Source organism: Monopterus albus, unplaced genomic scaffold (genome assembly GCF_001952655.1).
Source record: "Monopterus albus unplaced genomic scaffold, M_albus_1.0 scaffold50.1, whole genome shotgun sequence".
Taxonomy (NCBI): Eukaryota; Metazoa; Chordata; class Actinopteri; order Synbranchiformes; family Synbranchidae; genus Monopterus; species Monopterus albus.
In genome coordinates this window covers 3,148,336-3,162,647 of record NW_018127930.1, presented here as the reverse complement: position 1 = coordinate 3,162,647, position 14,312 = coordinate 3,148,336, and the positions used below count along the sequence as shown (strand labels likewise).

Sequence of the window (14,312 nt, the reverse complement as noted above, 5' to 3'; positions counted from 1 at the left end):
TCCCCCCCCCCCCCCAACAAGAGCACGGCCTCTGATTCAGGACTTGGAATGAAAACTAGAGTAGGGGAAATATAAGAAGACAGATGATCCCACAAAGCCAATGTGTGCAGTGTGTGTGTGTGAGAGAGAGAGGTAGGGTGTTTCTCCAGGTGTGTGTGTAAGTTTGCATGCTGACATTGAATTTCCAAAAGGCCTTTATCATATAGTGCATTGTATTGTGACAGTTTATTAATCCATGTGAGGACAAGCTTCTAAAAATCTGCGGCACTTTTTTCAGTGGTGTTTTGTATTAGGTAAATTATAGTATTTTGGAAAGACAAAACACACACACACACACACACATATATACCTCATTTACATCTTTACTTCAGGGTGAAAATGTGGTTTCTTTTGCCTCAGCCACAGTGAGTCACGGTGTCTGCTCAGCACACAAACCATTTCCTGTGTCTTCTCGCCAAGCCAATCAGATGACAGAACAAACCAACACAGTTTTGTTTTCATCGGTTTTTATATGAGACATGGGGGGGATCTGTGAGACAAAGTCTTCATTCATTTTGGTTAAGGTGTTTTTGTTTAAGCTGCACTAGTGACCATGCATAGCGTAATGAAGGAGTGACAGACCATAAATTATTCATGTATATAAATGATTTGTGTATAAAAGGAGCTGGTTGTTTGTCACTGAGAACCACATGACAAACACATCTCTTTGATAAGGATGCCAAGAGAAGTTCTTGAACATTTCTGCACTGCTGTGTTGTGCATAATATATTCCATCTGCGCTGTTGAAGGAATTATTGATGATTGAACTCTCTTGGACATGTTTACTGGCGTAATGCATACAGGGTCCTGCACTATTCCCTGGCTGACTAAGACACTGACTGAAGCAGGCAGTCACGCATGCAGACACTCAACATGGGAATGTGCACGCATTTGGTAATGTCTCTAGAAGTTATCATAGTTCAGTATCTGAAACAAGGTAATGCAGATCACTGTACTAGAAACAAGACACTTTACTGACGACAAATTCAAAAAAGCATTTTGCAGTTTGAAACTATAACTAAGGATTTTTACTGTACCAGTTTCAACAGACTTACATTAAAGCTTTTATTTAAATATTTTTGTTGCGGAAATCTGCTCCCAAACTTGTCTTAATGTGGAGAGGTGCTGTTAAAGCCTCCTGCGGCCAGACTCACTGAACAGCACTGGCAGCAGTGCAGACATTAGCTTCTACAAGGTTTTGAGTGAGACTGACCTCTCTAACCAATCAGAGATTTTCAATTATGTCTGCTTGATCAGTAAGTTTTGTTGCATTCTTATTTATTGTAGTTTCATAAGGACAAATATCTTAAGAGCTGGGCTGAGCGTGGCAGAGCGTAGCAGATCATAGTGGAGCAGGGAGAGGGAGTGCTGAGCAGAGTGGAAATGGGATTTATGATGAAAGCAGTGACACTAATTAAAACAGTAAACAAAAACAGTTAGCTAAAAGAGACTACCACCCAGAGTTGGGTAATAATTGCCACTACCATTACCAATAGTCATCTGATTATCTGTCAACATCAAAAACAATTATTAATGCAGCTGTGTGGTTTTATAGCTACTTGACATGTACTGTACTTTAATTTAAACTGTACAGTCTTACAACCCTGAATCTTTCTTTTAACAACCACGTGCTCTTTCAGTGTGGAAAAATGAAACAAAGAACAGCAGTAGTGACCGGAACTAGTTTTGTTACATGCAGCCGTTCAGGAGGAGCGCCAGCGAGCCAAGGACAAAAATGAGAATGAGGTGGAGTCCACCAGCTGTGCCAACGAGGACATGCCCGTGGAGAAGATCCTGGAAGCTGAGCAGGCGGTGGAACCCAAATCCGAGACCTACATTGAGACCAACCTTGGTGCGCCGTCCAACTCGGTGAGCTGGTACTTTTATAAATTCATTGGCAAGCACTCACGTACTGTGCCAATCTACATGGTCACACTCATGAGCACACACAGTGGGTGATTTGTTTCGATTTACCCCATGAACCGGAGGGGGAGCATGTTTTGTCTCATGAGTACGCCTATATTTATTAGGGTATTGCAGTTGAAAAAAGGTTACTATTCTACAGTATATTTATACCGTGGCAAATTAAATACTAATTTTCAATTGGCTGGTATTTTGTAGGCCTGGTAACCAGAACACTAGTGTGTCTAAAATGCATACTGTATAACGACTGCATCAGTACCTTCTCTTTGTTTTACAGCAAGTCTTACTGGTGAAAGTAGCTTTAACTGAAAACAAATGCAACAAAATGTGTGACAGTTTGAACCACTTTGACATTTTGCTGTGATAAGTGGCCATTGTATCGGCATAATAAGATACTCCAAGGTGAACACCTCATTGTATAGTGTTGCTTATTATAAAGAGCTTTTTAGAGGGTGTCACACATAAGCCAGGTCAGCTGTGTTTTTAAATCATATTATTTATGATATTGTTTTTTTGGTTTCCTGTTTAAAAAGTGTGATTGTTTTTTGTTTTGGAGTCTAAAGCTGAATCCCTGCTGCCTGCTGATAAAGATGTTAGTGAAGATCAGACATGACTACAGCTTGTCTTCTCCTTTTTGGTCCCTTTGGAGGTGGCTGCTAGTGGTCTACAATGGTAGTTTACCTGTTCACCTTGTATCTTCTCCTTCAGCTGTGAGCTTTCTCATCCATCCCCTCAGCTGGGCACATTGGGCTGTTTTTGACACAGAGAAGACTAAGTGTGATGAATAATGCAACAGGCAGACTATTCCTAAAAGCATCCCACAAAGCCTCAGCTTTCTCAGGAATTCTGCTGGAACATGAGAAACAGAGGAGCTGTGCATAAGCCTACCAAAGGAGCCAAGGGGAAAGCAGGATTGCAGGGTGAGACTGGGGGAGAGAGTGAGAGAGAGAGAGGGCTGCCTCTGGGATTCATCTGCTTCAGGGGAGGGAAATGTCCTGTGAAGTAAAGGTAGAAATGGTAGGCTGTTATGTGAGTAATTAGGAGCTATTTTGGGGGCCAGATGGAAATTTAAGAGATGAGTGTTGGTATGCCGATGAAGGAGAAGGAGTGGGGAGTCATGGGGAGTGGCTAGCAGCTCACACTAATGCAGTGATTGTGTCTGAGCTCAACCACCTTGGGCCTCTCAATGCCCACTGTCTGCTCCAAGAGGAGGTTTTCTAAAGAACTATAGAAAAAATGACAACAGCACTGAAATGCTGTACATGGCCAAGAATTTGTTAATCACATTTATGTGGAATCAAATTATAATCTTATTATGTTCATCAACCTACGGAATCATCCGTGTTCCAGAGTCAGTGTAAGTTGTAATTACAGTAGAAGTATAACTTAATTTATTTAATTTGTCTGCGTTAGGACTGGATCCGTTTAATTACGCAATTTTATTTGTCATTTTGCACATACAGTATGTGCCACCTCTTTGAATGGTGTTCAGATTATCTTCCACAATTTATACCTGCTGCCAAGACTTTTATTTTTATGTATTCAAAGGCTCAGTTTATCAGTATTTTCTTATTAATGGTCCAGTATGTGGTCGTTCACAGATAGGCTAGATTTTATTGTGCCAAAATATTGACCTTTGAAACTTTGGCTCCCACCCAAATGGAGTTGGAAAAAAAATGAATTTTATGTATTCAAATAGAACATTTTGAGTGTGTTGAGCACCATAAACAGTTCAGACAAGGTGTGTTTTGGCTAAAAGATCAAAATTACCATCTGTGGCTGTCTCATTGGTTATGCCTACCGATGTCCATAGCAACAGTTTGTCTGTCACAGTGGGAATTTCAAATGTGGAGAAAAAGGAGGGGAAAAAACACTGTATCTACAAATTGGAGTAAACATCTATCTATTTATTTATTTTTAACAGTTTGGGTGAACTGACCTTTTAATTGAGGTGGAGCCCATTAATCTTGGCAGAGTTTCAGCATGTGGGCTGTCCTGACCACAAGAACTCTCCTTCTGTCCCCTTGCCTCATGTCTATGGGGTCTCCATTGAGAGGCGTTGCCCCGCCTGCTGTAATTAATCACAGGGAGCGTGGGTGATGAGGGTACACCATGAATAGGTCACCGCTGCTTTCTGATGGCCAAGGTCTGGCCAAGGTGAATAAAGTGTGTTTATCTCAGAACAGGAGTCAAACAGCTGTTAGTGATGTTCCTTCAACCAGTCAAGGAGAAATCTTTTCTTTAATAGGAGGGGGAAGGAAAAGGTGATTTGTTAATCCTGAGGGCGTTTTTTTTTGTTTGTTTGTTTGTTTCTTTCTTTCTTAACTTCAGTTGCATGCATTCCAATATTTTTTTTATCAATCTCTGTTTTTTCTGTTATTTTTGGATGGCTGTTCTACTGTCTATGCATTAGTTTATATTAAGGCATAGTTTCTTATTATTCCTGAACTTAAGACAGGAAGTGTTGCTGTTATTTAGGTGATAAGTAGCCAATGATTCATTCCCACTCCAGCATATGAGGAAAGTTTCTCATTTCAGTCTAAAAAAGTGGGACACTTAAGTAGTTCATTTTAATACTGATCTGTATGAGTACCCAATTTTCTCTCTGTCTGATTCAAGCAGAATAATGAAAAACTGAAAGACGGATCTTTCGTCTCCCCTCCTCCAGTGATGAAAATCTCATAGGACAATATGCAAACCTGGCATTTATCGAAGTTGCTGAAATGATCTACTAGCTATGAACCCTTTGATTTGTTCACAATGAAGATAGATTTAAAAGTTCTTCTGTTACCTTTTGTCTCAAGTGGATGTTTTTGTTTTTGTTCTAGCATCCTTCTGTTTATTTGCTTCAGCTTTTGGAGCAGTCCATTAGAATAATCTCGTAGTAGAACAAGAGGAAGTAGCTCTTACAGTCGAGCTGAGAGATACTCCTTGAACTTTTGCACTTTCATACATGGAGGTTAATGTTATTCCTTCACTGGTCACAGTGATCTCCTCCATTATGGCTTGATAACATCCTAAATGCTGCTCTGTGATTTAACAGTAAGTACAGTAATGTGAACGGTACAGGAAAGTGTAAGCTCCTCCTTCTATGCTATTTCCACAGTGAAAGGCAAAGAAACCAGGTCAGTGTAAACACAGCTAAGATGTCCATACAACATTCATGAGGCTCACCATGTTTAACGAGAACCCTGGGACTTGTATTCTTCTGAGGAGGGATGGCTCGACCATGGCACACCCTGAAGCCCTCTTTTGTTTTGTTTTTTTCCTTTGTTTTGGTTTAGTCTGCCCTTTGGAATGAATTAGCTGAATCTGTTTATGTGTTTTCAAGAGGAAGCACGGCTCACCAAAATTGTCGCACTGAGCTGCACCGTCCACATCTCCCACAGAGATCAGATGCTGAAATATTCATAAGATGCCTGTTTTCTTTCTTCCCCTGAAATAAAAAAAGACAACTTCCAGCTTTCAAAGCAGTGTAGGCTTTGTGTCTGGTTTAGTTTTTCATATTTCAGCTACATATCTGTGATACTCTGCAGTCAGTGTTAGTTTCATACCATAGGGAGAGAATCTTCAGGAGAGTACAGCATAGACTGTGACCTGTGTAATATTAAAGGAGAACGTGAGTGGAGGGATGTTTTCTCCTTCATCTTGAACTAATCTCTTGAGAGCTGCAGTTGATGGTCAGGATCCTCTGAGCTTTTAGCATTGATCGGTGGGATTTAGCAAAGGAAGTTGGGGAGAAGTTGCTGACTGTTTTTGTCAGAGTGAGAGTTCACACAGGGATACTTACAATTTAAGGATGTTTACTTGATTTAAAATTATGCACAAAAGCGTGTACACAAAGTCTTTGTTTACACACATGCATATCAAGGGTATGTACTCCTGAGATGATGGTAAATTACTTGTTAGAGATTGGCAGTATTGTTTGGGATTTTCCCCCCTCCTGCCCAGATGCATTTCCATTTTAGTGAGTTAGTCATACTGAATGTGTGTTGCATTAGTATTCCTCCACTGCTCATAAACTCCCTGTGGGTCAAGGAATAATGGTTGCTAAGCTGATGTATCAGGACAGTTAAGGACAGTCAGTCCTTGTCTTTGGGCTGGTGCGTGAATCGCACTAAGTAATGGGTATCTTAACTGGAAAACAAAGACATAGACAGGTAACACAGAGATTCTGGGAGGGTGAGGAATCTGGCCACCTGAATTACAATGTGTATCTTTACAAAAAGTCTGTTTCATGGCTAATTCCAATATTTTGTGGTTTCGTTTTCTTTACATTTGACTCTTCTTAGAACAAGAAAAATAAAAAACGCTTACAAATACAATAATTCAACTATTTTATGCATCCAAATTTAATTCCTGGAGTGTGCAACATTTTTGAAAACCATATTTGACCATAATTTAGGGAAATGTTCAGTATAGCCTCAGAATTTTTAAAATCCCATCTGCTGCCTTGTTCATTAGTAAATGTGGTCTGACTTCTTCTTGATAAGCTTATCTTAGTTCAGTTCTTTAATCAAAGAATTGGTGTAAAAAGGTGTGTTGTGCTATTATTCAGGGCATTTGTACATTTGATGAAGTGTGCTTTCACAGCAGCAGGTTTTTCAAAACTGAGATTTAGGCTATTTAGAGCCCAGTGTGAGGAGAGGCTTTTTAAAAGCACTGCATCTTACATAACATTAAAATAATGGATATCTCCATGTCTCAGAGTGGTAAGATCTTTTGTTAAATTTTCTTCCAGCAATTATTCTCACATTAAGGTTTAAGTAGATCTAATGATGTGGCATACAGTATATAAAATGTAGCCTTCTCTTTACCTTCACTTGGACCTTTTTAATTCATGGAGAAACTACTCAGTGATCCTATTTTGGGCATGCTTGTTTTTATCATTTATCACTCTGCCGACCTTCATTAACAATGAAACTTTTTAAAACTTTTGAAAATGATAAAATATTATAGATACCATTTTTGATAGAAGAGTAGTTCTTATTAGTTGCATTTAGTCTCATTGCCATGATTTCAACAACACAATCATTGTTATTAAGTATTACTGTGGGTAAATATGAATAGCCATCTACACAATTTTACTGTAGATTTTACAAAGCCTTGCCTGGTCTGGTAATAAAACCCTGCTTGCACTCCTAAGTGCTTGTTCTATGGTGGAGTTTTAGTAAAGTGTCAGGAGGGGTCTCTTGAGCTCCACTAGCTGTCCAAATGGCTGATTTGTGTGGCAGCTAAAACGTCCCCAAAGAAAGACTCCGCTTGGTGAAAGTTGCTTTTTCACAGGCAGCTCTCTGCAGGCATTTCCTCCCATGAGCTCGGACAGAATCACTGTTCATTTTGTCTTCTTACTTGCTCCTCTTTAGAGGATATTATTCACAGTGTAGTACTTGTGTCAGCTTGAATACGTGTATGTGAATGTGTGATGACAACCTGACACCAGGCTCTAAGCCAGGAACAACACGCAGGCCAAAACCAAAAATATGATTCTTATTCATTTCATGCACTACCTGAATGTCTAAATGTCCAGATTTGTGTCCTTTTGTCTCTGTTTCCCTGTAGCCCAATGACCCTGTGACAAATATCTGTCAGGCAGCTGACAAACAGCTCTTTACCTTAGTGGAGTGGGCCAAGAGGATCCCCCATTTCTCTGAGCTGCCGCTGGACGACCAAGTCATCCTTCTACGAGCAGGTCTGTCACAGCAGAAAAAGTTCTTAAAAAACAGGCAAAAGAACCAACCAGCGATTCCAATGGTTGTCCATGATTCTTTTCACAATGACCCCAGATGTGTAGGTGCAATACATAATGTAACCTGAAGAAAAGAAATGAGTAACCAATAATGTATAAACACAAAATCTAGAAAATGGTTCATGACCACTTGATTCCCATCAGTCTAGTCTAGCCAGTTATTTGTTAGCCTTTATTTCAAATTACAAAAATTTCAAATTTTTTTTTTTGGATTTTTTTCCATACTGAATTTTTTTAATGGCCTGTTCACCCACATAGGTGTTTTAGACTGATTAGACTGATAAACTTGAAGCTTGGCAGAGCTAAAGCCAAGGTACAAGTTAAATGTATAAGTCATACTCTAAGAATATGAAGGAAATGCCCATCAAGCACAGAACTGAGAAGATGTAAATGCTAAATGCTGTTCTAAATAAGTAAATATGAATACCCTGCCTTTTAACAATGATACAACAAGTTTATTTTGCAAACATTCAGCAGCTCCATCCATGAAGCTGTCATCCTTCTAACTACTAACCAGAGTCATACCTTGTTGAGTGCTAGCAGGATAATTGTCATTCAACCTTGGTTTAAACGATGAGGTGCTTTATTTTTATGATCTGCGCGACATTTGTGTTAGAACATAGACTGAAATAACAGAAAGATTTCTTGGCGGTCTAAAGAAACCCTCTAAGAAAATACACTGAATTATAGATGCTAGTGCTACAGTAGCTCTCTGTATCTGGTTAGAATAGTTTCAGCGAAAGGGACTAATCATTGTATGTATCTTCTGTATGGAAAAGCAAGCTAGGATCACAGACTGTGAATCATCCGTCAGCCCTGTTACATTCACTAACATCACATGCAGGAAGATCTTTTGGGTTTCTCCAACACATTGCCCCTGGTGCCTGCCTGTCGCTTGAAATTACACCATTATATCCTAAATCCACCTCCAGGAAAATAAAATGCTACTACGCACCAATCCCTTAGACTGAAAAAAAAGATACTTCCATCATTCCTTATCCTGTGCAAATACAATGATGGAGAGACTTCAACAAAGCAGCACATCTTCTTAGCTCTCAGGTTTTCTATAAATAACCGCTTTAGTTCTGCTGTATCACAGATAAAAGCATCCCAGCTCCTCTCATAACCAACTCAACTCTGGGGAGAAGAGGCGAGTGTTGCCAGGCAGAACAGTTAAAGGGGCCCTGTCACTCAAAAGGCACCGTCTTGTGTCTTCAGTGCTCTCTGTGTCAAGCCCCTGCTTTGGCACATCAAGCCTGTTGTCTTTATTGTGATGGCAGGCACAGTTCATCCCTTTTACACACTTGTCTCTTCAGAAAGCATGATTCTAGGTAATAACTTGATGCCTGTGCTTGAGAAAGCTGCACGCCTTTACTGCACAGCTTAATTGATTCATTGGAATTTCCCCTTTGTTGTCAGTTTCATTTTGCTTGAATGCTGTGTGAACTTTGGTACTGGGATTTGCTTGTTTTGTTTTTTTTTTCTCATACTTTTTCCTCGATCCCTCTCCTCTTCTCTGTCTCAGGTTGGAATGAACTCCTCATTGCATCATTTTCACACCGCTCGATAGCGGTTAAGGACGGGATTCTGTTGGCAACTGGGCTGCACGTCCACCGCAACAGCGCCCATAGTGCCGGAGTAGGAGCCATCTTTGACAGGTAGTTACTACCACTAAAGCGTTCAGCCAGTTTTACACCGATCACCTGTGGTATTGCAACAGAAAATTCCCATGTGGCCCAAGAACGTTAACAGATGTGGGTAAAACTGTTGACAGGACATTTTAAACTATAAACCACATCAACTATCAGTCTTTGTATTATGAGTTTGGAATCAATGAAGGTTTCATATTTGAAACTTGCATGGGTTTAGAGCTTTTTTTTTTTTTTTTTTTTTTGATGTCATCACAATATAAAGACTAAGTTGAGTGGAAGCGCTCGGGCAAGGCCAGCAGAGGAATTACCTGGAAGCTAGAACATGTACAGTATATTAACTGTTTTCTGTTGTTTTGTTTTTTCCAATATTATTCCTCAATTCTGGTCATCATTTAGTTGCTTGTCATTTATTTTGAATTGAAAAACTGCAATTGTAGAGTCACAGTCTGTCTTACAATCTGCGCTGCTGCTTCTCTCTTTTCTTGTCTCTGCCCCACTGATCATCATCTTCTGTGCTCAGTCATTGGTGTTCACAGCCACAGGACATCATCCATTTCTGCATTAACTGTAGCAAGCATTAAGATACAGAGAAGTGATAATGTTATTTTATCTACTCCCCTCTCTCTTCACTATACAAATGAAGAGACTGATTAACTTGAGTCTTTTCTTTTTCTTCTTAGCCCCGTTGGTCCTCCTTAGAGCAAATTGAATTAGAATGAGCTAAGAGCCACAATTGACTTTACTATCCAAGCTCCTATCCAAGTCCGAGGTGGAGAAAGAAACAGAGTAAGAGGGAAAATAAAAAGTGGTGTGGAGCTGGTGTGACCGAGTCAAAGAGGGGTGAGGAGTTCGAGTCCACGCACCGACACTCCCACTAGTGATGTCACACACAGACTGTGGGAGTACTGGTGTTAGATTACAGCTTGTGTTTACTCTCTGGCTTTCCTTTTATGAAAACCATGCACTAAATATAATTACTTTGCAGGGTTGTAAACGTTTCCACTGATCCAACAGTGCCTATGTGGGCTGAGAGTATGCTTGTGTGTGTTTGTATTTTTTAAAATAGACGTGAGCTGGATAGTAGTTAAAACATTTTTTTTTATGTCCCAGTCTGGATTTGGGTAATTCACATGAAGCGTGGTGTGTCATTTTCAAAAATGTACCAATTAGACTCAAATAGCTTCCTGTGATCTTAACTTTTCTGGCACTAGTTTGGTTGTCTGATACAACACAGAAATAGTCCAGAAACCAAGAAAGATTAAATAAACTTAAAATGATATTTTTCCACTTATGTTGAGCCAAATTTCTGACTTTGTGTTGTTTTTTTTATTTCTGTCTCTTTGGCACAGAGTGCTTACAGAACTGGTGTCTAAGATGAGGGATATGCAGATGGATAAGACAGAACTGGGGTGCCTCCGAGCTATCGTCCTTTTCAACCCAGGTAACTATCACTACATGTTTATTATTTGCTGTAGCAGATTAAAGAAGTAGTGAATTAGGTGTCTCAGAGATGTGTGCTTTTCAAAAAAAAACTTTTTAAATTACAGTTTTAATTTCATTTTCAACCAAAACAATTGACGACTGGCAATCAGAAAACAGTACAATGGGGAAATGTCTAAAAGTAGCTGTAGTAGAGGGAGGTGGAAAGTAACATAACTGCCTATGAATTGAGTTTTGTAGTCTGAGATGTTCTACAAAAATAATAACAATAGTAAACATTTTTAGTATCATAGTATCACACTTTTTAGTGCACAGCTATTAAAAAGTGTTACCAAGCTACACATTATGCATTCTCAACGGAATGTTGACTTATCTTCGATGTGCGATTGTTCTCAGAGCAGTACGTCTAGAATGAGGTACGATTCATTAAATGTTAAAGTGACACGCCTAACATATGTTAGTATCAAACATTTTTCCAACAGGCTTGAAAGATAACTGTTAAAAAAGAGTTTTTGTATTGAAGCAGCTTGAATTTAGTTACTGTACAATTGATGCCAATTTTGACAGCTTTTCACAGCGGAGAAAAAGTATGGAAAAACTTGAGAAACTTCTCAAACCACACCTGCAGCATAATCCACTTCTCTCCTGCACATCAGTATTTGAAGTATTTTTGCAAACATTCATATTTTCAGTGAAAATATAGAGAAATACACCACCTCAGGTGAAGCTTTACAGCTTTGTAAAGGACCATAGCAGGGAACACAAGCGAGGAATTCAGACGTGTATGGAATGCACTGAATAAAACTACAAATATGACACCACTTGGATCCTCTGTAAAGGCCTGAATCCAAGGTGATCTTGGGAGTGAGGAAATCAACAGGCCTAATAAAGTTTAGATTTTGGGTGGAGTATCATTTTAGGTTTAACACTGATGACTCAGCTTGACCTCAGTAATATAACAGGAGAAGTAGGAACTGACTTTTGACTTTGTTTTCTTTGAACCTGACTTCTCTTGAGGAATTCAGACTTGTTTGTGACTTGTAAAACTGATGTGGTCTCTCCTCTGCATTGCACCGAGGTACAAAGCACAAAGTTACAGCTGGTGCGGTGTATATATGATTGATGAATAGATTGAAAGTAAATTAGTACATTTTTATTGCATAATATGGTTTTCTTGTGTGCTTTTTATATTGTTTTCCTGCAAAGGTCAGGCCAAAGAAAGTATATTACAGTGAGTCTTACCTAGAAATGCATCACTCCTTCTGTAGGTGTGCTTTCCTGTAATTAAACCTCATCCACACAGCACTGAAATATACTCAACCAAACCATCAGTGTGTGACCCAGGATTTAAATTACTCTGTGTGGCAGCCTTCCTCCGTGTCTCTGGGCCCACTGTGGTTCTGTTCACGCCAAAACAGGCTGATCCTCTGTGCTCCACATTTTGTTCAGGCCACATCAAGACCCGCCGTCCCCACTTCACTTGTCGGCCTGATTCCTTGTTAATTAGGGGTTCACTAAGCTGGTAGACTGATCAGGGCGGGGGGGTGGTTAAGGCTAAAAAAGCCCTCAGTCCTTGCTTTCCCACACTGTGTCATCTAGTCCACTTATTACACATAAATGTTCATTCATTGTTGATCAACTGTGCAAAGCTTTGTTCATCAGAAATGTTAATCAGTGACCTGTTTGTGTTGCTAATCAATGATGAAACCTCCAGTGCAGTTTAAATTAGTGCAGCTTTGAAATTACAGTACTAATTGGACTAACCCAGACTGTGGTGACACACATCCACAAAAAGAGGTTAAAACTCAGCTTGTATGTCCCCGCTCTCCATCGTAATCTCTTGAAACGAGTCGTTGACAAACTCATTCAACCACAATTTACATGGGACAAGTTCACTACCAACTGTAAGAATGTAAATATTTTAAAAAATGGTTTACATGTCCAATTGTATATACAGTAAGTATAGCAGCAGAACTTCCTTTAGACATGATTAGGGCTGTTATTGTTGTTTATTCTTTAATTGGTGTGTCTCTACAGACTCTAAAGGTCTGTCCAACCCAGGTGAGGTAGAAGCTCTTAGAGAGAAAGTCTATGCGTCTTTAGAGGCCTACTGCAAACAGAAGTACCCCGAGCAGCCTGGCAGGTAAGAACACAAACCCAGAGATGACACACATCCCCACACTGTGTCAACAGACAGAGAAATCAAAGCCGCTTGTATTCATCCTAAGCTCCAATCCACACAAGTTTTTAAAAGATAAAAATTATAGCTGTTCCACACAGTATCTACACAAGTAGTCGTTTTCATCAGTACAGTAGCTTCGAGTTCACCCTGTTATCAGATGTGATTGATTGCTTGTAGAAATGTGGTGTGCATGTGTAGTAGAGGACGTTCACTGTGTGGGTTGCAGTAATTTCACAGTAAATTAAATTAAACTGTGATTATGAAATTAATATACAGTTTCTTTTCACCAGGTGCTTTGTTTGTGCAATTGTGCAGTGAATTAAATGAGAAAAAAGACTAGCAAAAAAAGATTTTCAATCATTTTCATTAATTTAATTTTTTTCTTTCTTTTTTTTAATGTTGTAATCTCAATGTTCACCAGCCAGTTAGCAGTTTGGTTTCTGGAAAATTACCAAGATGCATTTTGGGATTTGAATGCCAGAAAATGTCAGTTCACCAATCTCTTGACATCATGAACTTGTGAAGTGCAATGTGATGAATGCCAACTGTTTGCCTGAGATTTGGATGTTTGCATAGTCAATGCCCCAAAATTTCTATATACTGTAAGGGTACTTATTGTGTCAAAATTGTGGGCAAGTTTTATTTACAAGTGTGGTGCCAAGTGTAAAAGTAGGCCAAGACATTTTAAGTCCTGCTGCTGGAAATAAGCAGAAGAAAAGAGAACAAGTCTAGCAGTATCAGTTGTCATATTAGAGCAGCTGAAACAAACACAAGATATTCATTATAAATCAAACAAGTGTTTTCCTGGTGAAAAAAGATATTTAGATTCATGATCATCCCTCCCTCTTTCTGTCAGATGTATAATGGTGATGTTTTATTTTATTCCTGTATCTAATTAGGTCTTGTGTTGCGACAGGTTTGCCAAGCTGTTGCTGCGGTTACCAGCGCTGCGCTCCATCGGGCTCAAGTGTCTGGAGCACTTGTTCTTTTTCAAACTCATCGGTGATACGCCCATCGACACCTTCCTAATGGAGATGCTAGAAGCCCCACATCAAATGACATAATAACAGAGAGGGTTGAAGCCTCCTCCCCCTCTCCTCCTCTCTCCTCCCCTGCATCTCCCAGCTAGCCCTAGGTCTGGAGCAGGGTCCTTTTTAAAATGCCATCCTCGGCTAGGGACAGATGACATAACAACTTTGGATGGAGAAACTATCCCCTTCTCTCCTCAGCTCCCCCTCATATGTTCTAAAACAATGAACAACATGTCTATGGGTCTGTTTTATACCTTGTAAAAATCTATAAATAAGGAATATATATATATATATAT

At 39.5% G+C, this 14,312-nt stretch overlaps 1 protein-coding gene across 4 annotated transcripts in view; it reads left to right on the top strand.

The window, feature by feature from the left end:
* Window positions 1-14,275, top strand: part of rxraa (retinoid X receptor, alpha a) — a 96,915-nt gene extending 82,640 nt beyond the window's left edge. For 2 of the 4 annotated variants that reach the window (XM_020600967.1, XM_020600966.1), the window contains exons 6-11: window positions 1,739-1,908; window positions 7,525-7,654; window positions 9,237-9,369; window positions 10,713-10,804; window positions 12,841-12,946; window positions 13,902-14,275. In XM_020600967.1, the coding sequence (XP_020456623.1) occupies window positions 1,739-1,908; window positions 7,525-7,654; window positions 9,237-9,369; window positions 10,713-10,804; window positions 12,841-12,946; window positions 13,902-14,049 (779 nt within the window). In that variant the 3' untranslated portion in view covers window positions 14,050-14,275. Of the gene's footprint in view, window positions 1-1,723; window positions 1,909-7,524; window positions 7,655-9,236; window positions 9,370-10,712; window positions 10,805-12,840; window positions 12,947-13,901 lie in introns of all 4 variants that reach the window. The other 2 variants (XM_020600965.1, XM_020600964.1) reach the window with 1 other exon arrangement.
* Window positions 14,276-14,312: the final 37 nt, after the last annotated feature.